General features: G+C 44.4%; 1 protein-coding gene across 4 annotated transcripts; it reads right to left on the bottom strand.

Moving 5' to 3' along the window:
* On the bottom strand, nucleotides 1-27654 carry maml1 (mastermind-like transcriptional coactivator 1). Of its 4 annotated transcripts, XM_080416871.1 has the most exons (6): nucleotides 27216-27654; nucleotides 25890-26214; nucleotides 14481-15947; nucleotides 6346-6609; nucleotides 5007-5139; nucleotides 1-3165 (listed from the first exon to the last, which is right to left on the bottom strand). In XM_080416871.1, exons 2-6 carry the CDS (start codon nucleotides 26205-26207, stop codon nucleotides 2066-2068), a joined length of 3282 nt encoding a protein of 1093 aa, XP_080272997.1. In that variant the 5' UTR covers nucleotides 26208-26214; nucleotides 27216-27654; the 3' UTR covers nucleotides 1-2065. The 4 variants fall into 4 exon arrangements, with proteins under 4 accessions (XP_080272997.1, XP_080272994.1, XP_080272996.1 ...); XM_080416868.1 differs by having other exon boundaries at nucleotides 25890-27654; XM_080416870.1 differs by having other exon boundaries at nucleotides 5007-5136; nucleotides 25890-27654.

The following is a 27654-nucleotide window of genomic DNA, read 5'->3' as shown; positions in this document are numbered from 1 at the left end:
CAGTTTCTACGGAACTATATTTACATAATACTCTTGTTTTACAGAGAACCATATCAAAAGTATAAAATACTTACAAAAATCCAATGCCAATGCAATATATAAAAATAAGTTCTATCTCCTCCACAACATTAGGAAAGGCATACATACAAAAAATATATTTATATAAATTTACACAGATCCCCTATAAGAACACATACTTAAAAAAAAAAAAAAAAAAGTCCCCAGTCTTCGAGTTTGGCTGTATGCTCGAAGCTATGGCAACAGAATGGTTATGGCAACAGAATGGCAGAAATGGATTGCAAAACAAAAATATTTAAACCAGCCCCAAACTGTCTTAGCATTAGCAGTTATGCATTATTACAAGTTTGTAAAAATAAATGCATACATTAAGGTACAGTAGACATAGTTTCTCTCTTCACCAGAGAATAAATCTGGGTATAATCTTCACCTTTAAATGAGGAAACCTAACAGGAGCAGAGTCCTGTGAACTACACATCCTGTGTTTTGATATTGGGGCTTGATTACTGCTTGTGGTCTCAGCAATAGCAGTTATGCATTATCAAAAGTTAGCAAAAACAAATGCATACATTATTGTTTGAACAAATTAAAGTACAGTAGACAATTTCTCTCTTCACTAGAGAATAATCTGGTCATAATCTTTACCTTTAAACAAGGAAACCTAACAGGAGCAGAGTACTGGCAGAAGCCGGTTACTGCATTGCAATGTTCCCTGTTTGTAAAAAACAATTAAAGAAACCCATCATGAATTCTAAAGGCTTATTATGCCTTGATTGATGATTTTGACTATGGTTTGTACTTAGGAAAAAAAAATATGCCCAAGATAACACCACCCTGGCTTAACTGCTGGATGGACCCACACAACCCTAACCATTGACAAAAATAAAATAAAAATAATAATTTAAAAACTGACATTATGCTGCCAGTGTTTTAAACTGTTTTACAGTGTCTATCATTAACATATGAACAGTAAACAGTGGCCATGTTTGTGGACAAGTTCCCTCTATGTGTGTGTCACTGGCTTATTGAGATGACAGTTTGTTTGGAGAGAGCTTACAATACCTTCATTGTGCTCCTACTGTATCACCACCCATTAGTAAAAGCAGCGGAATGCAGAGCCCTGCCACCTCAGTCAAATAACGCTGCTCAGTTAGTCTTTTAACACCAGACAAATCAGGCTGGGGAAGGTAACCATTTTACATTAACACCCCCGTCTATAGATGGTCCTGCCTGGGAGGCTCTAGTAGTGTGGGTTTACCCCCTTAAATTGCCAGGGGAAATGTTGTAGATTACACTGGGAGAAGGGTTCTTGGTGTCTGCATGCCTTTTCTCTTCCACACCTCTCTCTAGGGCAGGGTATCATCTTCTGACAGTTTTGTTTTCTTCTCAATGATTAAGATTTTATACCAGTTCCTGATCACTAAATGTGAAATTTTGCAACACATCACGTTTTTTTTTGTTTTTTGATAACTAATAATCGATGCGTTACTGATAGGGGAGTAGGTTTGTGGTATCCAGCCCTGGGCAGGGTTGCAGAGCAGGAAACAGTGGTTTTGAACCGAGACACAGATTCAGTAGTAGTCTTAGTCTAGCTTCTGTCTCATCACACAGGCTTGTATATATACTTCTATATAAAGCTTCAACAGTGACTGGACTGTCTTTGATTGGTGCCAGTGTGTCATCTCACCATGGCCCTCATTATTCCTTCATTGCATTGCAATGGATTGGCAATTGGTTTGGAGTATCTCATTATAAACTTTCATTTACACATTAGATGTTTCTCTAATGTTTCTACGTATGATCACCTCTCTGTATTTTTATAAACAATATTAACAGAGCTGAAACAGTGTCTGAATCCATGGCTGTTCTGGGCTAAGACAAAGCCTAAATCCAAGTTTTCAATATCACTGCTTTTATTAACCAGTTAAGGAGCGTGGACCATTTCCAACATCTCCAAATCTGAGATGCACCCTTCCATTCACGCGTGCATTCCCAACCCAATAGGGTTTAAACAAAGCAGGTAACAGTTACACCCAGCTGAGATTGTTCAGTGGTGGCTGGCTAGCAGCTCATCCAGATCGTCCATCCATTCCTGAGTGCTCTGGCCCTTTAGTAAAGAGTCCAGGTCGCTCTCTCCAGGGAAGCTAGGCAGGGCACCAGCCCCTGGTGCCGGGTTGTAGCCGAACGATAACTGCTGCTGCGGCTGCTGCTGATTGGCAGTCCGACTGAGCTGGTAACCTTGGTTACACTGTAGCCCCTGGCGACTGTTGCCCTGTAGCTGTCCAAATGTCCCGAGGTCAGGTAGAACCGCCTGATTCTGAGCAGCCTGCTGCGGCTGGGCCTGTTGCTGCTGGTTAGGCAATGGCTGGCCATGGGACTGTGGATTGGGTGGCGCTCTCTGCTGGGCAGCAGCCATATTGGCTTGCATCATCTGCTGGTTTATGACACCCATGGGACGGACATTGGGGTTGGAACCGAAGGGGGCACCGCCTGGTGGAAGCTTGGGCATGCGGGTCTGTGGCTGTTGCTGCATGTGGAAGGCATTGGGGTTGGCGAAGGCGTTGGGGGGCATGCTTCCATTACTGGAGGGGGGCTGGGCACCGTGGGCCTGCTGAATGCCTTGATGCTGCTGCTGCCAGGCTTGGCTCTGGGGGCTCTGCATGCTACCAGACATAGCGCTAGACATGGAGTTAGGCATGTTAGCTCCTATAGAGTTTGGCATGGAGCCAGGCAGCCGGGCAGCAGCAGCAAGCTGCTGTTGCTTCAAAAGAGCAGCATTGGGTTGGTTTTTGAGGTGCTGCTGTTGCTGAGCCAGTAGGTTCTGTCTGTAGTTGGCACTCATGGGGCCCACCGGCTGCCTCTGCATGCCACCCTGCTGGGAGGGATGCGAGGGGTGGTTTGGGTGAGAGGGGTGCATGTTCATGTTACTGTAGAGGACCTGCTGAACGTCCATACCCCCCCCACCTCCGCAGGGTGGAAGGCTCATATCGGATTGGCTGGCGGCTGGGGGTGGGGCAACACCACTTGCTGGTCCTCCACTCTGGCCCATGTTCATTCCCATCATGCCTTGGTTCTGAGGGAACATACGCTGGGCTCCAGGGGCGGAGCCTCCCATGGAGCTGACGTTACCCATTGCTTGAGAAGAGCCTGGGAAATTAAAGAGAAGATGAGGTAAGTTGATATGCTACAAGACCATAACATTACATATTGGTATTGACATTAAATACCAGTGTAGAGATGGTTAGAAAACAGCATATTTTCTTCTAACATGAACCATCCTAAATAGGAAAATTAAACTGAACTATATTTCTCTCCAAAAGGGGTGACTAACCAAGTCTAAAATGCTCTGTGCTCAAGACAGGATTGGTCTTACATAATAAAACACAACTCTCCTATGGTACAGAAAGAGAGGCCTCATGCACCAATTAGCAGGTGCACTGAAACCAGAGGCCCCCTTTGGACATTAGCACTAGTTTGACATTCAAATTAGTGGTAAGCAAAATTTACACAGTGGTGTAGCAACGCTATATTTATTCAGACCAACAATGAAACGCTTGTCCTGAGCATCACAACATCATGAATAACAGATCTACAAGTTCACAACACAGTGACTTGTAGATCTGCTATTTCCACTATTTAGTTTAATATTTGTTATTAAAACTATTACAAAGTTATTAAATAACGTGTATGTGCCATGTATGCATACATTTGTTTATTTAATATTTAGACCTGAGGCCAATTCTAAAAATGACTCATATACATACATATACATAGCAACAGCTAATGTTACACAGGTATTCCCGGATTGAAAGGTATAACAACGTATTGGTGTGCCAGGTCTAAATGGGTTAAAGGGATACTTCACTTTCGGGCCGGGGACACATTTAAAAAAAATATTAAAAATAAATGAAAAAAGTTATGGAAAATTCATGGCCCCCTCACACATTAGTAGGACACTCTAATGCGTGAGGGGGCCATGAATTTTCCATAACTTTTTTCATTTATTTTTAATATTTTTTTTAAATGTGTCCCCGGCCCTAAAGTGAAGTATCCCTTTAAGTTATTCGTCATATTTGCCCAGTGCAATTTTTGTTTACGAAGCCTAAAAACCAAACAGAAATGTAATTTGTATTTATGTTACAATGTTCAACACCAAAAACACAATGAAATCGTTAATAGCAATTATTTGTATGACAATTAATCGTTAAGCAAAATGTCATGATCGTGACACATCCCTGGTTAAGGTAGAAGACGGTCATGTAGAGTTCACTACTTTTTAAAAGTAGTGAACGGATAAAGTATAGTTTTGGACCGCGACGGAGGGGCGCAGTCTCAAGCAAACTTGAGCCACGAGGCACCACCGAGCGCACTAAAGCGCGTAAGTTGCCGTGCCGAACGTTCCGAGTTATGTACAGATAGGCACAGAATCGAAAAATGCCCCCCCCCCCCAGGCAATGTCAGTGCCGAGCATTATATTCCACCACAGAGTACTGCATGACTAGGAGCGAAGCAGTGGGCGTGTTACTACAATCCGGTGGGAAAGCAGGACTCGCCTCTCTGTCACTCTGCCTGTCCTCCAGCAATACAACCAGAAATGTTTAAGGTGTGGCTGAAGGTCGAACCATTTAGAACAGAGCCCGTCTACATATTAAGACAGATATATTATGTCTGGGTCTTCAAGTAGATCCATCACACTTCATGCTAAAGAATTGCCAGGTGAAGTCGTGAGGACACACACACACACACACACACAGACACGCGCTGGCTTTAACCGTTTTTATAACAAATATCGGAAAATATCTCTCTCTCCGGACATCATATCCAGTAAAAGAAATAGACGACGAAAGAAAACACAGCAAAGTCCCGGATATGTCATTCATCATTAATTACTTGTCAACAGTGCAGCATGTTAACAGTTTAATGTCAGCGAAGTTCAGCAAACATGAATTGATATAACCAGTTTCCCTCTGGGGTAAGTGGTTTCTTACCGGTGAACTGGTTGACCTGCTGTTGTTGGAAGGGGTTCTGGTTGGCTGCCTGACCCGCTTGGTCCTGGTATTGTGGAGGCGGTCGGGTCAGATGTCTCTGGAGCTGTTGCTCTTGCTGCTGTCGCTGCTTCTCCTGAACAGACAGAGATGGACACACAAAACAGTTTGAGTCTACATTTATTTGCACATAAAAAACGGATTAATTGAAAATGTTAAATGATGAATTGTGCAGATAAAAAAATGACTATAAAGCATGCAGCTTAAAAAAACAAAAACAAACACAATCAAGATGAAAATAAAATAACTGAATTGGAGAACAAACTACATGATATCAAAGGGGGGAGGGCAGTAACAAGCTGAATAAATGACCAGTTAGATAAGCATTGTCCCAGTAGGCAGATAACACAAACAAGATGTATACATGTCATGCACACAAAAAAGTGCTCACAACAGACCAAAACAAAAATATACATTTTCTGACGAGCAACACCTGAGATTCACGATCAAATACAAATATGTGAAACTTGGTTCTATGCACAAGTGGCTCCCTCTAGTGTCAAACTGAGTAGTGGCTGGGGTGGAACGTGCAGAAAAATGAATGAATCAAACCACATGTAAAATAGCGCAGACTCAGGGCACATGCAGGTCCAGACAGGCACATACAACTGGAGTCAAACAATGAAAATCCAGTTAAGATGGATGACCTTGCAGTCAGGAGTGAGTGTTGTAATGTAGACCAGGACCATTTCCATGGCTTAAGTGAGCCTAATGATTTATATACTGTAGCCAGTTGTTCTCAAAGTGGGGCCCGGGAAAGCTCAGGGGTCAAGTATCACTATTCAGTTTCACTGATATCGCCCCAAATACAGTATATAGAGAGTAGAGTATAGAGAGTGTACTAAATCACAAAGAAAGTCATAACTTATGGGGGTCCCTGGTACAAAATAATCCAAAATGCTTGTTACGTGTTTAGTTGTACATTGCAGCTCACTGTAGACTTGAAACAATGAATCTCAAACTGACTGTATTTGTGTTCATTGCTCGCCTGTAAGGCGCTTTTTCATGCACCCATTGTTTAAAAAACTAACAAAAGAGAGAGGACTCGCCAAGAGAGAATGTTAACCACTTAAACCCTCTATACTTACTTAATTTGACCCTAGTTGGTCAGGTCCGCTCTGTACTTGGTCTACTCTTTTTTCCCCCTCAACACCAAATTTGCTGAAAACAGCTGATCTACATGTTGCATTGCGATGAGAGCTTGTAGATCTGCTATTTACAGCAAATGTTATCCCCAGATGGGATAGGGTACAAGTGAAAATGTATAGAGCGGTTGCAGTACCTGTTCTGCCATCATCTGCTGCTGCCTCTGTCCCATTAGGTACTGCTTCTGCTGTTCCAACAGCTGCATCTGTTGCTGCTGATGTTGCTGTTGCTGTTGTTGATGTTGTTGCTGCTGCTGCTGTTGCTGCTGCTGTTTCAGTGCGGCTGCCAGGTAGGCTGCATTGCCGTGGTTACCCGCCATGGTGTTGCCCCCCGGCTGGTTTGCCATGGCGTTGGCTGAGCCTGGCCCGTGTGGTCCGGTAGAGTACGTGCCCTGGTCCTGCTTACAGACAACAGAAAAATAGAAACAAATGAATAAATAATTTATATATTCCTGTAATTCAGTGTTGTTCAGTCATGAGTCATGAAGGAGTGTTATCTAATTGATAAAATCTTGTACATGCAGAGTGATTATTAGAATGAACCAGATCGTGTGAGCGAAGCGGAGCAGGGGCGAAGTGCAGAGCGGGCAGATTTTGACTGGAGCGGATTTTCAAAACGGTCAGAACGCACGTCGGAGCAAGGACCGTCATCCACTCCAAGCCACTCAGGTGCAGCGCCTACCACATGTTTGAGCATGCCCAGTCTCATGGTCATACACACAGTTAAGTCCTTAACACTGCAAGAAGAGGAGTGCACAATGTCCCCGTTCTAGTAGATCCCATACTTTGGTCATTCAAATGTCTCTGTAATCCACCAAGTATGATCATTAATTCCTCGTGTTTTTTATATCACCAGTCAATGGAAGGGTATGACTTGATAGGCAAGTGTCGGGTTTTACCTGCCCTACATTCGCTTTGCGAGGAGAGAGAAAGAGAGAGCTCCAACTGGTTTTGGAAAACCCCAAATAGCAGGAATAGGCATGGCCAAAATGGGGAGTTGCGTCATGACCCAAGGTAACCCAAGGTACAACCAAAGATACGCCATCCCAATTGTAGCCACAAGAGGCGAAATGGTATGGCATACACATGGTCTCCTAAGTTGGTGCAGTCTGGCGGCAGAGCTCGCGAACGTCCTATGTTTACTGGTGCTAGATCTTGCGAGAGTGTGTTGCTGGAACAAAGAAAGCTTGATAATAAAGATGATTTTCTCCTGATTTGTCCCTCTGAAAAAAAGCATTTTAAGTGTCAAGCTGTTCGGAAAAGTGTGGCGATTGGGTCCAATATTTAGTTGAGTGACCATGGCGCTAAAGAATGGTTCAGAAGCTGTGTCCATGATCACTCACCCATTGGAATTAGTAGACTCCAACCTAATACCGGTCTCCTAAAAAGGCGACCACCTACGTCACGCAGATACGGGAAGTAAACCGGAGATGGCATGTCTTTCTTTTTTTTTGTCTTGGGTACGACCTATGGTTGAAGAATTATAGGTCAAAGCGTAAAGCGGCCTGTTATAGGGTCACCATGAGGCCAATTTGAAGCTTTTTGGGTGGAGGTTCTTCCTTGGCCTACTGGGAGTGAGCGTGCAATGTTTCACAGCAATCTGTCCAGCGGTGCCAGAGATCATCTGCTCAGACACACATGCATACACACATGTGCGGACGGACAGGAGCGAAAACAGCAATACAATTGTTTAATACAATTTGATTAATAGTTTTTTAAGCATACAATATGCAGTGATCTGTTTATCTTCAGGGCAGTATAGATCGAAGACTTCAATAGAGATGACACCATTTTGAGAGAGAGATGAAAAATAAGGCAACACGCATACCTCAAGCTTCATCTCTTCTGTGGTACGGGGAATCAATGGACCCTTCGCTAAGCCCCACCCACTCCACTCTGTGACTGGTGGTGCGAAGTTAGTCACACCCAGGCCTGGCAGCGCCTGGCAATCTCTGCTTCTCACCCATTGACTTGCATGTTAAATGACGGCTTTTCCCCTTTAAAATAATCGATCATTTCAGCAGCAATAGCTTCAAAATCTCTTCTAAATCTAGTCAACATGGCCTGCAGTAGGCTATGCACTGGACAAATGTGCATGACATTATTTCAATAAACTAAAAACACGGGAAATGTTAGAGGGAGTAATAGCCATGGATTCACGACGGTCGTCTGTCTCGACCGTCATGGATGAACTTCAACCTGGTGTTTGCACTTTCTCCATTAATAGCCCGTACATCTACAGAAACGTTCATATTTCAAATATAAAGTGCTTATCCCATGGCCACGGATGTTACATTTATGTACGGGCTCTCAAAAGTACCCGTATCATCCCTATTGTTCAATAAAAAGCATTTTAATCTGATCGGTGGCCATTTTCTTCATATGCTTTCAACTAAGTGACCCTATCGGTTGGTAGGTGTATTGCACTCTGATACATTATAACTCTGTGAGAAAATGGCCACCGATCGGATTAAAATGCTTTTTATTGAACAATACAGAATATATGGGTACTTTTGAGAGTCCCGTGCATCATTTTAACATCCGTGGCCATAGGGTAAGCAATTTATATTTGAAATCTGAACGTTTATATAGATGTACGGACCGTAAATGGAGAAAGTGCAAACACCAGGTTGAAGTTGATCCATGACTGTAAGAGGAGTTTTCATGTACCGCAGGGTAGGACTACAGTAGCAGTTAATAAATAGACGAACAAATGAATGAATATACTTTAACGTGCGGAATCCGAAACAGGCAGCGCTGTGATTCTGAATTTTGTTACGATTACGGTGATTAGTGACACCACCTGGGCGAGTAAGTCGTGTAACTTTCCTGACGTTAAGCTGTGTATGTGTTCAACAACACAGCCATGCAGCCTTGCAGTTTAAACGCAGATTTCAGCTTGGGAAAATAACCCTCCAACGGTTTTGGGTACGTGGAATCTGTTGCTGGTTCATAGTCACCATTGCGTTATCGTGGTATTATTCCTGTTCTTGCTATTATGTTGCAAATTATTGTGTGCGTGTGTGCGGGCGAAATAACATTGACAGCTTGGCAGGTGACGAAAGCTTGCCAGACCTGTGCCAGGCTAACAACGGTCGCTAAGATGGCATTGGACAATCGCTTTTGGGGTGGGGTTTAGCGAAGGGTCCATTCCCCCAAAGATCCAATTTCACAGAAAAAAGTCAAATACCACACACACTTATCACCTCTGCAGTCATTCACTTGCTAAATGGGGTCTAATAATGGCGTGGCTTTCCATGTGGATATCTGACATCATGTTGATCTCATATTAATGACACCAGGGTGGAATTTCATTTGGCAAGACTAATCAGTGAATAAGCGGGAATTAATTGACAAAATATGAAAGATAGATATTCACACAAAACAAATGTATTTCTGTCTGTGTTGTGTGTGTATATATATATATATATTCACAATATGTGAAAAATGATTTACTTCTATGTATTGGTCTTCACGGGCTGACCTAGGATCAGATTATTGCAGTGCAAAATAGGGGGATGAAGTTGAGCTGCCCATGCGTGGGATCAAAGGTGCACGGTCATGGATTCCTTCTTCATCAAGGTGAAAACATGCAATTTAATAGCATTGTCTCTTAATGTAGGCTGCTACATAGCTGCTATATAGCTGCTATATTCCACAATGAAATAGACCATATTCTGTAATAAATGCCGAAACCAATCGGATCTCGGAATGAATTTCACAGGTCCATTAGCATTTGGGTCCATCATTTTGGACCAATGAAGAGCTCCACTTCTTTAGCCTATTGGTAGCGTGCACACCCCCCTGGGAGCTACGGCGTATAAACATACAAGAAATAAGTATGAACCATACTGTAATTAATAAGGCTCCCGGGGGGAAAAAAAGGAAAGCTTGGCCAGCTTGCTAACTTCCTATAGACTTGGCTGCTCACGGTAAAAAATATATTTACACAAGATACATGCTAAAGCCATGGCAGCTTAGCGAAAAAGACATGCATGGACTTATGGCTACAGCAGAGCTGCTGCTGCTCTCGTTACAGCGACTTTCAAAAACCTTTACTCAACACATGCACTATTCACCGCTCGTCTGGAGCACAGCATGCCAGCCGGGGCCTGCTAAAAAAAAAACGCTCCACCATGGAAAGATCCGGAAAGTTGGCTAGAGTTGACAAGGCTGGCCTGAAGGAGCACTGTGCGGCTGCCATCCACACGCCACAGGACAAGAGTTGAGTCAGGGAGAGGTAGGGAGGGAGGGGAGTGCAGAGGAGGACAGTGGGGGGACAGAGAATGACACAGGGGGTGTGGGGGGTGAGCACGAGAGAAAGAGAGCGACAGATAAGGGATGAGAGGATAGAGGACGAGGTAGAGGGAGGAGAGCGAAAGAGTGAAAGGAGGGGAAGAAGGAAGGAGGGAGAAAGTAAAGAGAGTCTTAGTTTCCCCTCTCGCGCGAGGAAAAAAATCAATGGGTTAAAAGCCAGAGCAGCTATATTTAAATAGAAAACAGGAGGGGGGGTCTGCACCGAAAATACACTGACCAGGACAGCTGAGAGGTTGGGGGGGGGGGGGCGTCAGAGGCAGGAGAGGGACAGAAAGGGATGGACAGTGAAAAAGTTAAGAGACGGACAGAGTGAGAGAGAAAAGCAAGAGAGCAAGGGGAGGGAGACAGAGGGAGGACAGGCAGAGAGATATGGGGAAAGAGAAGGAGAGAGAAGAGAGAGGGGAAAGACATGGTTGAATGAAAGGCTGCTTTGTCACTTTCCCCCACACATACAACCCCCAACCCCCCGTGTTAGCCTGCACGCCAACTCCTTAGCAACCAGCTGCTTGACCTAGACACACACACACACACACACACACAGTGTTCCCTCAAAGCATGGGGCCCGTGCCAGACATGTAGGACGAAAAAAAAAAAGCTTTAAAAAGACAGTCAACTGGCACACAAAAACACAAAAGGCCTCCATAAAGCAGCGCCTATCCCCCACAGTCACGTAATTCCCCAGAATGTAATAACTAATTGCAAGTTGGGGATCCAGCAAGCCATGTTTTTAAGCCAAACACCATATCTATCTGTTGGTTGGGCTGCTTTGGACAATGATAAATGGTTCACATTAGACGAATCAACATGACTTTTAGTCAGAGAACATTTCGGATTCATGGACTTCAGTCTGCTGCTCTTAGAAGGGTGTCTAACTAAGCAGCTAGGAATCTTAAAGGGGTGACTAATGATCCCCCTCATGACTTCATGAAAAAAAACCTATAAAATCCACACCAGAACGCTGCTCCCATCGTGTTTTTTTTATTTTTTATCTGTAACGTTTTGAGCCAGGGGGCATGTGCCTTTTTCATTGACTTCACCACGATTCCAACATCTCGTATTGAACCGCAAGGTCCCTTATTTTGGTAGCCAATCACGCTGGAAAAGGAAGTGGAGCACAGTGATGTAAACAAAGAACATGAAAAACAAGCAGCTAATTTCCCCCACTGTTGCCCTCATTTGAATTGGGAGGTGGGAGGTGGGGGGGCATCCCAAAACACTTTGAGCAGACCACACTTTGTTGGGTCTGAGAAGATGGGTTCTTTAACGAGAATTGGACTGTTGACTCTCATGAACACAGGGCTGACAAGAAAATCAAACGGGTCTTTTGTCTCGGTGTAACTGCACTAATGCCTAGTTTATACTTGGTTGAACGCTGGTGTGACCCACCAAAAATAGCAGATCTACAAGCTCACAAAGCGTAGTGCCATACGTTGAGCCCTTGTAGAGCAGCTATTTGGGGTATCACACATTACTGGCACTCATGTTGGGTGCACCTGTATTTGCCTGAATATATGAATTATATAAAATAAATATCTGTGCACTGGTAGATCAACAGGCTAAGGCATAGAATAAATGTGTGATGTCGTGTTGAGTGTTCAAATTCAAACTAGAAGTCACATGCTGTCCCCTCTCCTTCTCATCTTTCCCGTATCTGTCCACTGTACATGTATATTAAAGTACATTTGCGATTATAAAAATAAAATCAATCTTTTTAAGGATTAAATGTGTTCTCGCTAACACTAGCCTTTCAATCTTAAAAGTACAAGAAGAAAGCCACGCTTTCGAACTGGATATGCCAGCAGAACGACTATGGCTCATTTTTAACAAGCCCTTATTGTTCACTATTGTAGCACGGTCACCATACTCCATCATACACCAACAGTACACTGGAGGGGCTGTGTTTATGTGTGCATTAGTGCGTGTGTGTGTGTGTGTGTGTGTGTGTGTGTGTGGACACAAAATGGCCATGGAATGTGCTGCAGGCCTAGTTATGAAAGCCGGGTTGTTTGCTGATGCCAGTGAAACTCCTTGGCTGGTCCTTAAATGTTTCATCCAGTGCCATGTACCATGTTAGACTGACAGATAGCTGTAGTCCAACCCCTGTTGAAGTATGCTGTTCCTTATATGCTAAGTGACAATTTTAACCTCCACATTTACATTCACAGCATTAATATTTAGCTGACGGTAAATCAAGACTAAGTGCAACTTAGAATTAGTACATAAACCTAAAGCTCAGTTTATATACTCCATCGCACGAAGGTGTCCCATCGTATATAAATTAGGCATCGTCATTAGGCCATTGATCACATAGGCAGATACTTTTTCATACTGAAACGCCAGTTGCTGGCACACAAAGGAGCGGAACGCAAGGCACATTGCATCATTGTCATTGCAATACAGGGGGGGGGGTGGGGGGGGGTCTCAGGTAGGGAGGGAAAGGGAAGATTGGGGGGATGGGGACACGGTTTTGGACAGTATGGATGGGTTTTCAAATAGGAAGGCGTTTTTTCAATTATTTCATTTAAAAAGTTTCCCACTCATGACGACAGTTTGTTTGGGTCTGATGTCATATTTGGGTGTAGCTGTAGAGGTTCGGGCCACTACGTTGCCCTCACATCTAGAGTTAGACTCTAGACTCACACCTACGTCGCACTGCCAATCCGAGTCAGACATTCAGAATTCTGGGACTGCGTGATAAAAAATGTATACCTCAATATTTAAGCCAAATATCTAAATAGCTATGAATATGACTATGGGTTCACACTTGTTATTTTATATTTTTAAGTGAAGAAACAGTGAGAACAGCACATTATAGTCCAACAGTGCTCTAATTTTACAGTCCACATACCAGAAGACACTTACTTTCCCATAATCGGAGAAAGTGCTCTTATTTTGAAGTCCACCGACCAGAAGTCAAGGGTTAACGTTTGTCTGACATGACACACGCTAAGCTTTGACTGTTCAATAAACACTGCTGTTTTGAATCTGACATAAGGAAGGCTTTATAAGCTGCTTTCTGCATTCTTGTATTTTCACACTTTGGTTAGGGACTAGGGAACCGCAGCACATGCGGCAAAAGTCTGCGGTTGTTTTTCTTTTTATATCGCGGGTGGGATGCTTGCAGCCGCGCTCATCTCTTTTCAGTTCATGCGGCAATAACGTGTCCACCTTTATGATTAACGTCATGTTTGACCAGGATGCACAGTCGCAGTGTGGATAGCTTAAGAGTCTCAGGCATCCGTTGGATGTTTCATCTTCAAATGCGTGCGCGTTGTTGTTCATTTGTGGTAGGACAACTTGCCAAAGTGCCCTCTCTTTTGAAAGTATCTGTGACGTATTCTAAGTCGTAATGATTGTTCAATACACAACTTTATAACCAGGACCGGTGCATTTCGGTTTTCGACTGATAACTCCATGCAACAACTTTGCAGCAACAACTACTCTCCTGTTCCGGTCTTACCTTCACAATTAAGTGTCTCCCATTTACCTCCCAATGCAGCGCATTTTACACAAGTTATAATTAACAGGAAATGTGTAACTTCACAGCGTGTGTGTTTGTGGGGGGCGGGGAGTTTGGGAAGCAGAGGATTTGAAATGTGCCTCAAAGTAAGGCAAAAAAAAATAATCACACCCAGTGTGAAGTGAGCGGTGCTATTTATGAGTTATTAATTTCATCATGCATCTCGGTAGCCAATCACAGCACGTCCTGCGAAGTGACGCGCTTACATTTTTTACATTATTATTAATTTCATCATGCGGCGTGTTTTCCACAGCATGGCGTCACAGTGAAAGACAAATTTTCACGACGGAAAGAAAAACTTTCACCACGGATGGGTCCTAAACCCTCTTATAGGAGCGGTTGCACCGCTCAAAAATGAAAAGCTATACAAAGAATTCACTGTTACACAAAAACACAGAAGGGGGTTAGAGAGTTACTTAGACATCAGGCTCTTACCTGTGCATGGGGTAAGTGGGGTCTGAAGGGCATGCCGGCCGCCTTCTGCTTCATCTGTTGCTGCTGTCTGAGCAGCGACAGCAGTGCTGCCTTGGGCTGGTTCTGAGCATTGGGGGGCCCACGGGGCGGTCCAGGACCCTGGGCCGCCGCCTCGAAGTGGGACAGTGGCTTGGTATTGCTGTAGTTGAGCATAGAGGAAGGAGGCTGGCCTCCCGTCGGGGCTGGGTGGCTGAGAGGGGCCCCTGAACCTGGGTGGCCGAGCATATTAGGGTGGCCCCCAGGCCCCGGCATATAACCACCAGCACCACCAGCCTTGGGTGAGACCTTGTTTGCCTGGCCAGGCATCAGGAGTTGCTTGGGGGCATTGGGGTTGAAGTCCTGTGGAAAGAGGGATGGACTACTCGGCTTCTCCATACCAAAGTTCCCCCCAAGTGGGCTCTGGGAGGGGTTGACAGTCTGGGGCCAAGATGGCGGATGGGGGTGTGATCCCTGGGGGTGGAACTTGGCTGCTTGTTGCTGCTGCTGCTTTTGGACCTGATGTTGTTTCTGCTGATGCTGGAGCTGATTGTGCATCTGCTGGGCTCTCTGCTGGGCAGCAAGCTGCTGAAGCTGCTGGGCCGGGGACAGGTCTTTGGACACCTGGGGTCCAGAGGGTAGGAGGTGGTTTGGAGGCTGGTGCTGCCTAGAGGGAGGTGCCTGCTGGGGCTGCTGTGGTTGTTGGGGCATAGCCGGGGAGGAGGCACTGGAGTTGGTGGCGGGAGAGTTGGTAGGGATTGCCGGAGGTCCGGACGAGGTGGGTCGGACGTGAGGAGACACGGTGCGGTCCTGTTCAAAGGCAACCGAGGCTGGAGAGTACTCTGCCTTGACGCTAACTAGATCTGGTGGCAGGAGCCCCTGGGAGGACTGGCCGGACGACACCTGGCTCCCTCCTCCTGCACCTCCTCCGGAGGCGCCAGCTGCCCCAGCACCCACACCCGGGGTCGGTGCTAGGTCTGGTGGCTCTTTGCGGTCCTCAAAGCCATCATTGAGGATGTCCTGGATGTCCTCGTAGGCCACTGAGCGGTTCAGCTCCTCCATCAGCTCTGTCCACTCCTGCTCGTTCAAGTTGAGATCAGGGAACATGCTGTTGTTGGCGCCTCCTCCCGACGGCAGCATGCAGGGTAGGATGTCATCTGGCTCCTGCTTCATCTCCTTCAGCCTGAACTCCTGCTCTGCACTGCATATGTCCCCAGAGTCTCCACCCCGACCATGGTTCCCGTTGGACACCATCGTGTCCCTAATTCCACCACCGCTGCAAATGCCATGCTTGGTGTCCATGGGGGAGTGTGGCGGGAGGCCACCGTTTGCTGTGCCATTGTCCAGACAGGTCTTTTTGGAGGGAGGGTAGCTGTCGCTGAAGCCATTGACCTGGTCTCTGCCCAGCGGGGAACTTGCACTCTCCAACTTCCTTTTTACAGTTTCCTGGAGCTGGAAGGACAAGACAAGCCAGCCGTTAGAATTTTTTATCATTTATTTTGCTCACCAGCATGTTTTTCTCAAAGGTAAATGAAAATAATGTAGAAAAACAGATGAAATACATACACAACTTTAAATTGGGGTAAAAAATACCCTAACAGACTACAGCTATAATAAAAGAAAACAGAAAGGGCACTCCTCATCTCAGATACTTGGGCAAGCTATTATACATTGAGCATGTAATATTCATTCTCAGCCGTTTGTTGGCAGAGGGAAAGCTGTGAGCTTCAACTGTCAAATATGTTTTATCTATTGATTCATTGGGCACAGAAACCTGAGAGGGCAACTCGTAGCCTGACATGCTGCGCCTTGTCATCACAGTGTTGGACACATGCCCATGGCTTTACAGGTATGTTAGGGTCATCAGAGGAGGGGGAGATAGCACGGTGGCCTTGTGGATATAGACCGGAACTGGAAAATAGCTCTGGTCCCTGCAACACACACACACACACACACTTCTGTCCATGACTGACACACGCATTTGCCATGACTGAAGTGTCCCTAGCTGGTCACTTTTGTGATTTGCTGTAAGAGATAAGAGCAGAAGCTAAAATGTCTAAATAACAGCAAGAGACACTTTCACACAGAGTCCCAGGATACGAACACCTTTAGGGCATTTTTACTGCTGCCTAAAACAGCCATTTGTCTGAGGCAGGGTTACACAGACAAAGAGCTTCCTGAGACAAGTCATCAGATCTGGACGAGATCCTCCGGCTAGATCCCAGACTCCAGGTGGGGGCGCATATTAGAATCTTGTGATGTCAGCAGATCATCTCAGCCGGAGCTGGTGCCTACTGCCTACCAACTCTAACAGCTAACCATCGGACACCTTTTATCAGATCAGCTCTGATCACAAACTATAGCATCCAGAATACATCACATCCCATAGAGAGCTAAATCTAGCTAATCGGGGTGACCCAAGAACCCAACCACTGCTCTCTTTTGACTGGATAGGACTCAGCACTGAAGCAAAACTTCTAATGAGCTCAAGTTGTTTGGCTTCAGTTCATGTCGGATATAATTCTCAGAGAGGGATCCTAACTGCCCTCACTTCCCCCAACTTTTATTCCTCTGGGTAGGAAGGCATTTCAGGCTGAACTCCTGCTCCATGCTGCATATGTCCCCAGACTCTTCGCTCAGATGCACTGAGGCGATCCATGCGTGGACCGTTTGATTGTGCTTGCCTGGTATGCGCGTGTCTTCACAGAACAATGACACCACCGTACACACGCACTGAGCGCAGTTTGTTTGATCTGGGTTTTCTCTCACATTAGTGCTTCTTGCTGGTGCTAATGCTAGCTTAGAGACAAGAGGTCTCTAAGCAGAATTATAGAAAGACAGACCAAGAGAGAAACAGAGTACAAGGTAGACAGAAAAGGAGTGATATATAATTTTTTTTTAAGGGAAGCAGGGGGCGACAGTGAGAGAGACAGAGAGAGAGATGCACTTAGGTGCAGGCTGTACTTTCAGCTAGCTCAGATCAAGAGAAGAAATGGAGAAAGAAACAAAGAGAGATGAACACAGAGGAAAGAAAGAGAGCAACAACCATGCCGTCTCTCTCTACTGGGTCCCTGTGTCTAACCCCTGCTCTCCTCCTCGGGAAAAGAAAACTCTGTTGACTCACTCCACAACCTGAAAAACTGGTCTGAATCCTCCAACCACCCCCCCTCCCCCCCGTCTCCAACCACCAGTGCTACTCCTGACTACCACAGACTCTGGGCCACATGAATCTAATTACCATGTGTATAGTTCGAAGGGGGAGCGGTGGAGCACCCCACAACAAAAGACCAAGCACCAGGGCCGTGGATGGGGAGGGGGAGCAGGGAGCGTGCCGAATTCCTTCCCGAGCCCCAAAGGAGGAGAGACAAAAAAAAAAGAAAAAGTCAGCTCCTCTTTGAAGCTGCTTTAATGTCGGACGGCTTCGCACAGCCTTGGGAGGATGAACGTACATCCCCAAGCGCCCCAGCAGGCCACTGCAGAATGTACCGATTGTATGGCATGGGACCGGCTGGGTGAGGGTTAATGCTGAAGCCAACAAGGCAGCAAAGACAAGGAGGTGGGCTCGGCACTACCAACAGCCCACATCCCAGGACTGATAATGCCTTAGTGGCTTATTCCCAAATGTTTCAACTTTCAACCTGTCTTTTTAAGAAAGGGAGGGAACATAAACTAATGGCCTGAACAGATCAAGGTTGTCAGGCAATCGGGCCATCAAGAAGAATCTGTACCCTATAACAAGGGAAGGGAGAGCATTTCACTCACATTTTCCCTTAAAATAGATACTGTATACATGTTTTCTCGACACTCCCCCATTGCGCCTGTGTGCTGCTATTGAACTTTGGTTTCCTCATGGACCTACCTGTGGACTAGATAGAACAGTAAGGCAACCTTTTGTGGACTATGTGGTTGAACTTGACACTACGCACCTTAATCTCATGTACAACGCACCGATACTTCTTGCACTAATGTCAATGTCATGAACAGTATATACCAGCTGCTATGATCATGCACCTTATTTCTGTACATGTACATAATGTTTGGATGGATATGCTATGTGTAATTATAACTTGTCTCTTTTTCTATTCCCTTTCCCCTGCCTCCTCTTTCATTTCTTTCCCTGTCTGGAAACTATCAAAACGATGTTAACTCGCACAAAAACTAATTTCACCCACTGCTTTACACCTGTAAACCTGTGATGTGACAATAAAGATTATTCTGATTCTATTTTCTGCGGGCGACCTTGTCGTTAGATGTACTATTATTAAGCATTATTTGTAAGGATACGGTTTGCATGTCAGATGGCAACATTTGCAACCACCTCAAAAGAAAAAGTCAACCCCTGACTTTCTATTTCACCAGTAGTGTGAACTGGGGGCCTTGTTATGTTAACACTGAGGAATAAAACAAGGAGCAGTCAATGCTCACAAACAATAAGGCCACTTTCACCATCTGTCACAATGTCACTAGAGGGTGAGACTTCATTTGGCAATAAACTTATTTTGAGGTTTTGGGTTCTGTCATCACTGCACTTGGCCTACTGAGAAGTATTTTTTAGTACAGTTTGGCATTGACCAGGGATTTCGGTTATCAGGGTTTCAGTTTTTTTCCTTCTTATCACATCAATATACAAAGTACCACCTCAGGGCAGGATGCTGGTATGTTGACTAGTCTAACTAAGCTAACAAATGGGCTACAGCACTGAATCTGATACAATCATTACATAATCGCCTGATCGTAATTTTATGGGCAGACCTCAATGCGCAATCATTTAGCAGATTTCCAGTCCAGCAGTGATCGTTATTAACACACAAGCATCAATCCAATTTGTGTCCTGTTGGCTTATAACTGTGAGAGTGGATCAGGTGTCCTTATTCCTTAAAGGCCTGAACAGATTCCTACAGTACAGATTTTGTCAAACAGGGTTTTGATGTTCCATACCATTCAAAATAGACCTTACAGGTCTATTTTGAACTCTTGTTTTGAACTCTCTGTTCAACAGTCCTCTGCCTCTGCACGCGTTCCGTGAGTTCACACTGCTCCCAGTAGTTTCTTTCTGCCTCTCCGTCGCTCATTCACTACAGGTGATGTCGCAGCCTCACTTTCACAGAGCCACTGTTACGCTTAGAGATGAATCCAAATAGTTTTACTCTCATAATATTAACAAAGGTTAGCCATGTGTCACTTCAGCACCTCTACCTGGATGCCAGTGAGCATGCCCTTGCGTTACCAGCTTCCACAGCCACACATACTCAGTGAAAGATACTGGCGCAAGTACAAACAATAAAAGCCTGATTATACTACGCGGCTCCGTTTAAACTACAATTTGGTGTATGCAGATGCGCACGCTCATTCAAGAGCACACAGGCTTCAGTCAATACAAGGCACAATCTAATGATCTTCTTCCAGACAACTGAAGGAATTATGCCACGGCAGCAAGAGGACACTGTGAGAAGAGATTTACTGACTTAGTTTTCATATAATTCATCTTGCGTCCATTCCATTATTCTCTGAAAACCTTGGATGCTTAAAAATTGCTTCAGCAAAGTATTTTTTTATGTATTAATAAGCTTGCCAATGACCATCACTTCAATTTCAAGGCCTTCATCGTCACAAAATATAATCCAGCAGTTAGCAACGGATCTCCTCTCAACAGCTCTCATCCCCACACCAACCCGACATCCTATACTCACAGGAAAGAGTGCAATAGGGCTGAACGATCATTATCATATTGTTATCTAGATAACATGTAAGATATTAACATTGCAAAAGGGAATGTTACCAACGGTATAATTTACATTCTCCCCCCGCTCGCTCGCCCCGCATGTACAGCTAAAGCCAGACAATCAAACATCCCTTCACACTCTAAGTGCGTTTAGTTGCTTGTTTCTAGTTCAGCTCATTAAAGCCCACTTTCCCTGCATGTCAAACAGAAAAAAGTTAAACACTATTCAACTTGGCACAGGGGTGTGCATGAGACACCATCACGTTCAACTGGTCATCTTGGCTGTAGCGGGAACAGATATGAACAAACTGATGAAGGGCTTGTCTCTTATTTTATGCTTTTTTTGTTGCTGCATGTTTTTAAGATCTCATTGTGTCTATTATGCATTTAAAGTAATAATTCACTGTCAAAATGTTTAAAATAACACAAATAAATAAGTGTATGTGTCTGTATTCAATTTGCTACTCTTTGTGTGTTGATCAATGTAAACATTTATATAATGATTCCATGCAATCCTGGGAAAACTACATTTTTAGTCCCAGTCTAAACATTGTCTGATCCAAGAATTCAATAGTCATGAGCAGTTTGTGGCCCCTAGTGGCAGAGGGGAGGATGCATGTAGGTTTTTATTCCCGCACAACCATATCACATTCACTGGTGGTCAGTCAGTGTACTTAGAACCAAGTACACTGACAGACTAGGTGCCATATTACTCCCACTGATAAAGGCATGAAGGTGAGGTTCTTAAATGGCATTGCCTGTTTCTCTTCCTCAAAGAAAATAGAATTTAAAAGAAGAACAATGCTCACCTCAAGTGAAACATTGCATTAAACCTAGAAATCCATCAATCCGAAGCAAAAATAATGTAATCGATGGTTTAGAGTCTTAGATGTGGTTCTGCAACTAATATCGTTTGCTGATTTTTTTATATACAGCCCATTGTCAGGGAGAGGGAGAAAGAGAGCTAGACTCAGCTTGGTGGTGTCCGATAAGGGTAACCAGTGATGAGTCAGCTGTGTGGGCAGCCAGTCTCCAGGGGGTGGAGGTTTCTGCTAATACTCCTGAGTCATCCCACAGGGCTACAGTCATATTGTCCTGGCGCAACAGTGCCCAAACAGTGTGGGATGTGTGAACAGTTCTATAAGCCAACTGGATTCTATAGCTTATAGCAGGGTTTCTGAAAACGTTTGAGCTAGTTAAGTCTGGTCCTGACTGAGACTCAAGCTCAATTAAAGTCTGCATGACATGGCCAGAAATCATCATATTTGACATTGCATATCTTCCTGTTTCCTGTAAAAATAGCAAGCTAGGGAGGGACATGTCAGGTATATCAATTGGCATTTACAGTATTCAACGGGACGAGGTTATGATGAGTGACTGACAGCCTGTCAAGCGGTGTCAATGTTTGCATCTGCTGTCGAGGTGAAGAAAGAAGCAGCACATTTTGAAAACAAAAATGTAAACTAGCAGCTGAACATGTGGTATTTAATAAATATTGAGCAACTACCCATTTATCAGCTAAAAATAAAAAGGATGTTTACAAACAAGCTGCGAGTGACCCGCAACGGGTTGTCCATTTCTCCTCCGCTGCTTGCGTCAGCTCTCGTCAGCAGAACAGACAGCTGCGTGACAGAGGAGGAATAGCATGAGTCCGTGACCCGGTCCCTGCTACAACACTAGGGATAGATTGTTTATGCATGTTGTTTAGTTGTCTGTCTGTCAACTTTGTCTGTCTGTCTGTCTGTAACTGCTAGGTTAAAACTTTAATATTCGGTACATTCATACAACAGTTTGTATCTGTCCATTTCAAGTGGTGTTGTGTGTGTGTGTGAGTCCACGTACAGCGAGAGCCAACTGTCCGCTGTGTCAAGCTCTTTGCCTGGCCAGAAAACAGCTGTCTGACTTGCTCAGCACGGAGCTGCAAAATGACACTAGCTATTTTTATAATCTTAATGTATAAGCATAAACAAAATGCTTCACAAGAACAATGTTGGTGTAACTAAGATATTCGTTGAGAAATGCAGTATATTTTATATAAAGCTAAAGAGTAAACCATGAAGTAAAGGTCTCCTGGTTTCGGCACGGATGGCAGGCCGAGAAAGAATGCTGGTGGATGGAGAAATAGAGAAGAGGGGGGAGCTGATGTTTCCAAAGTTATAGTTTATATAAATGGGGGCGGGATATAAATATTCAACAAAAATGCAAAATTGGACCCCGAATTAAGTGTACGCCCCCTTGTGCAAGATGCGTCATCATCACATTTTCTCCCCCCCCCCCTTTCCTTTCCTTTCGGGAAAAAAAGAGGAATACAATGACAGCTACCTAAAAACAATGTCATACTACTGACCATTAGTGAAACAGACCCGAGTTGGATCTGTACTCGTGCTCGTTTCCTTCTACACCAAATATCTTCACCAGATCTAAAAAGCTTGTAGATAGGCTATTTTTGGCGAATGGAGTAAAACATATAATGTCCTATACTGTCAGATGGTGAGACCTGTGAGCCACTTTGGGACTCAAGAGTTTATGAAATTCTAGTCTACACACAGAGGATGACTCGAACAGAAATTCTGAAAAAGGAGGAACGGGGTCCAAATTTCACCTGGTGGCCAGGTGAACCCAAATGGAACAGTCAGGTTTCTAATGTTTATTATATAATGGCTCTAAACTATACAATATCATAAAAAAGAACTCAGTCACTGTTGATTACTCTGCACTTTTCTGTAGCTCCCTCTGAGAGAACACGGCAAGGCTATGAGGAGCATGATCAGCCAAGGCATAGCAGCATGAGAGGAAATTGCCCGTTAACACTCAATATGGGTTTAATTAACACTCTAAATGATGATATCTGGGTGACCTATAGCAGGCTGCATTAGAGATGCCTGGACCTAGTGGGATTTTGACCAGTTTTACTTACTATAACACATTATCATCATTTGAACAACGCAAAAGATGGAAAGCACAAAATCAACCACATGAACCAGATGAGATTTTGGGGATCTCATTTGAAACAAGCCATTGCGACTTTTATGAGAGATCCATTTTAGCTGACCTTGTATTGTAAACTGTACTTCCATGTGGTTTTTCCCTGCAAATCTTCTAAATAAAGTATTCAATCAACAACAACAAAAATAGTCGTAGTGTCCCTATTCTGGGGGGGGCCGCGATATACAATAGACAATATAATAGACGATATACAAGCTCGCAGATACCTGTCAAACTACTTCTCGACTAGTGAGTGATGCATAAGGTATAACAGCAGAAGGAGCTCATCTGACCTCGTTCCTCCAAAATGTCGAATGACCTACCAAAATACATTAAGGTTCTCGCCTCGCTACCCAAACTCAAAACTAACCTAAAAGAATGGCGGACCTTAAAATACAATTGAGCATTGTTTAAAGGAGAATTCCGGACAAATTAAGTGTTATCTTTCATGTCTCGTTACTCACCTAGCGACGTAAAAAGTGGCGTTCTTTTTTTCCATATATTCCCCTGTCGTCATTTTTTAAACACCCTCCGTTGTTATAATGGGAGCGAGTGGGTTAGTGAAGTTCGTCTATTATAACCAACGCAATGTTATTTTTTTCTCTACTACGATTCATTGTAGAGTCTCATGATAGTCAAACATGCGCTGAAAATTCCTGCGAGCCTGCCGTTAATGGCGAACGATTTAACACTGGTTGCTTGTTTCCAGAATCTGGCAACACGAGTTGCCAGGTTCTGGAAAGAAACAAGCATCCAGTGTTAAATCGTTCGCCATTAACGGCAGGCTCGCAGGAATTTTCAGCGCATGTTTGACTATCATGAGACTCTACAATGAATCGTAGTAGAGAAAAAAATAACATTGCGTTGGTTATAATAGACAAACTTCACTAACCCACTCGCTCCCATTATAACAACGGAGGGTGTTTAAAAAATGACGACAGGGGAATATATGGAAAAAAAGAACGCCACTTTTTACGTCGCTAGGTGAGTAACGAGACATGAAAGATAACACTTAATTTGTCCGGAATTCTCCTTTAACTCCTTGAACACCTTAAAAGTAGAATCTTCTACCCCCCGCCCATTCTCTGTAAATATACCTTATGATGCTACAGAGTTTTATTCCAATGTATTGCATTTGTATTGTATGTATTACTGATGAATTGTGTACAATGGAAACAAGTATTTTTGTGTTGTCATTTTAGTATAACAAACGTTTTAATTAAAAGTATTCAATCAATCAATCACGATGCCACATTGATAGATCTGCTATTTTCTGCAAAGACATTTAGTGAAAACAGGAGGGGGCCAGCCGCCTAGGAAGAAGGTCCCAGGTTCGATTCCTGGCAATGGCAATGTGTTGAAGTGACCCTGAGCAAGAAGACACTTTAGCCCCCCCCCCCCCCCCCCCCCCCGAACTACCCTCTCTCTAGACTACTACCATCTCTAGTATATATATCTTCATAAATCGCTAATTGAAGATTCTAAGTCTTCTAAGTCAATTGCTAAAAGAAGGTGAGTCACAGTGGAGATATTAGCTCTGACTCCAATCAACATCTTCCATAACACTGGGTCAACACGTGACCGTGACTGGCCCCACTGACTAATACATCTGACTGTAAAAAAGGTGCTAACAACACTGAATACTTATATGGTAAAGTTGTTGACCTGATACAAGTGACAAGTCACACATGAATAAGAAATAGAATCTCACCCTGCCTCCACTTTTCCCATCACAAAATGACATGCTGATAACAGCTCAGGAATACAAGACAGAAATACAGTATTTAAGTGATTTTCTTGCACTTCATATGTCAGACATTGTGCTGAACAAATTTCAAGTCAAATTCTATGTCAACGTCTAGAGAGAGCCATGTGTTTTGATTTTGAAATGGTAAGGTGGAAGCTAAGCAGCAGGGCAACGCCACACACTTCCTCTGTAAACTATAGCTAACATAGTAAAGGACAACAACAAGATCATGTGACAGCGACCAGCCAGCATGGCCACAACTTTCCTTCTTCAAATCATTGCAGCTGCACACTTCTTCGAATACTGTGGTTTCACTGTCTTACACCGGCCGGAGCATAGACTAATCTGAACATGCTCCCTCATTCTGCTCATTGAAGAGAGACCACATCAATGGCACACATTTAGATGAAATCCCCCTTGAGCTGTCACGCTCAGTGATGTCTGTAGTGCTGTAGTATGTACACAGTGAAATTCTCACTGTTGATCTAATCATTTGTAACTCTGGAAGTCTACACTATGTAGCCCCCTCTTCTTTTTGTTTTCTCTTTCCTGAAACGATGGAGCTTGAACAAAAACGAACTTCCTCCACTTCTTTATACCTGTAAACCTGTGATGTGACAAAAAAGCTGATTCTGATACCAAATGGACCTGGTTACCATTTCATTTGTAGACTCTCAAGAGCTTAATGTTAAAGTGTATGATGACCTACTGTTGGTTTTACATAGTGGTTCTAAAAGTGGGGTCCAGGGGCTCTCAGGGATCCTTGAGGGGGGTTCTAAATTGACCCTTGCTAGTCTGCAACTCTGACAGTGTACAAATGGACACTGACGGGTCCATTTGTACACTGTCAGAGTTAAGGGGGGGGTCCTTCAAATTTAAAAGTTTTAGAACCACCCAGCACCCTCCTATTCCAGCTGTGGTCGCTTCAATGGTCACTTACCGCGATCAGCGTGCTGTTCCTGCTCTGCTCCCCAGGCGCTCCTCCACCGTCTCCGAGGTCCGCGTTGCTGCCCCCGGTCCCCCCGGGGCCTCCTCCTCTCTGCACGCCGGTCTGGTCGCCGCCACCGCCGCCGCCGCTCGGCTGCGGCTGCCGGTGCTTGTTGGACCGCTTGGCTTTGGTCTGCAAGCAACGCTGGTGCAGTGCGAAGGTCTGCTGTCGCTCCAGGTCGAGCCGCTCCAGCGCCGTGTTGTCGTAGCGCTTCTCGCAGCTGCTGTGGTGCCTCCGGAACAGTTCGATTCGCCGGCGGAGCCTCTCCATCACCGCGCTGTGTCGCGGTACAACAAAATCCGCCATCATCAATCAATTCTTTTTTTTTTTTTTTCGTTTTTTTTTTAGGTCAATCCGGACTCAGGTTTCGTCCAGAAAAACGCTGAATTTGCTTCTATTCAAGTAAAGGGCGTGTATACACCCCCCCTCCTGCCCCTTTACAAAGAATCCACTACTGGCTCCATAGAGTCAACCTTTGTCTTGCTAATGGCCTTTTAGTCACAGGAGCAGAAGATTTTTTTAAACGGAAAGGGTTGTTTTCTCCAGCAATTTCACTCAAACTCCCGTTAGTCAATTATAAATCAATTTATCCTTAGTGAACTGCATTTGCCCCCCATTCTCTGCGTAACATTTCACCATCACCCGTTATCAAACTAAAGGCAGAGACATTGTTATTATGTCTTGTAACACAAATTAAATAAAACAAAGCCCAACAACAACAACAAAACAGACATCAGTCCTGTTTTGAATGCAAACAAGGCAACACTTGCCAGGGGACGTTGTAGCAGATCTACAGCTACATGTCCATCAATGAACGGTTGGGTTTAAACTCTCACATTCCTACACTCAACAAATCAAAGTTGAAGAGCCAAGCGTCGAAAACCCCTACAACTTACAGAGAACTTTTGTCGTTTTCCCCCTTTAGTTTCCCTGCAAAGCGAACCTCCCTCCAGTCGTCACAGGCAAACACATCGTGTCGATACACATCATGTAAATATATATTAGATCACATCGCTTACTTGTTCCAAAAAGTTTATTTTGCTAACGCGTTAGCATGGATTAGCTTGCCTGTGCGCTAGCCGGAGAGAGCTAGAGCTTTGGCTCCTCTTGCCTTCTTCTCCTCCTCACAAAACTTGACAAGTGTAAAAAACAAAACTACAAAACCCTCCGTTAAAACAAACAATTTCAACCTACGGCCACATTTTCAAGACGCGACAAAGCTACTAGGCTCTACTGGGTTCGCCTCAAAGACAATCATTACGTTGCGAGTTCACTTACTTTAAAATCAGATGTTTCTCTCTTACTGCATCTGTCTAGCAAACAGCTGATCCTCCTCCTCGGCGGAGCTAGCTGCCTTTGGCTAAGCTAGCCGCTAGGCTAACCCTGTGCTAACAGGTACACTGCTGCACTGAAGCTACGGATGTAGCGCGCTAGCTGGGGCTAGCTAGCTAGCTTGACAGCGTTTAAACAAAGCATGATGATGCTCACACACACTTTGACCAAATTATAGTTCTCGTCAAGAGTTCTCTGTGTGAAACCGAGGCCGACCGACCGAGGTGTCCGAGTGAGAGGCGTCGGGGGTTTTCCTTTGTTTGTTAAAAATGAAACCCCAGTCCGGGACAAACAAGCCGAGGCACAACTCTGTCCCCTTTCTCTGCTGTTTCTATTGTTTTCCAGTGGACAAGCAGGTCTTCATCGCCATTTTGGAGTTTTTTTT

The sequence above is a fragment of the Gymnoscopelus braueri genome (genome assembly GCF_963280865.1).
Source record: "Gymnoscopelus braueri genome assembly, chromosome: 20".
Classification (NCBI taxonomy): Eukaryota; Metazoa; Chordata; class Actinopteri; order Myctophiformes; family Myctophidae; genus Gymnoscopelus; species Gymnoscopelus braueri.
This window is presented reverse-complemented; position numbering and strand designations above follow the sequence as displayed.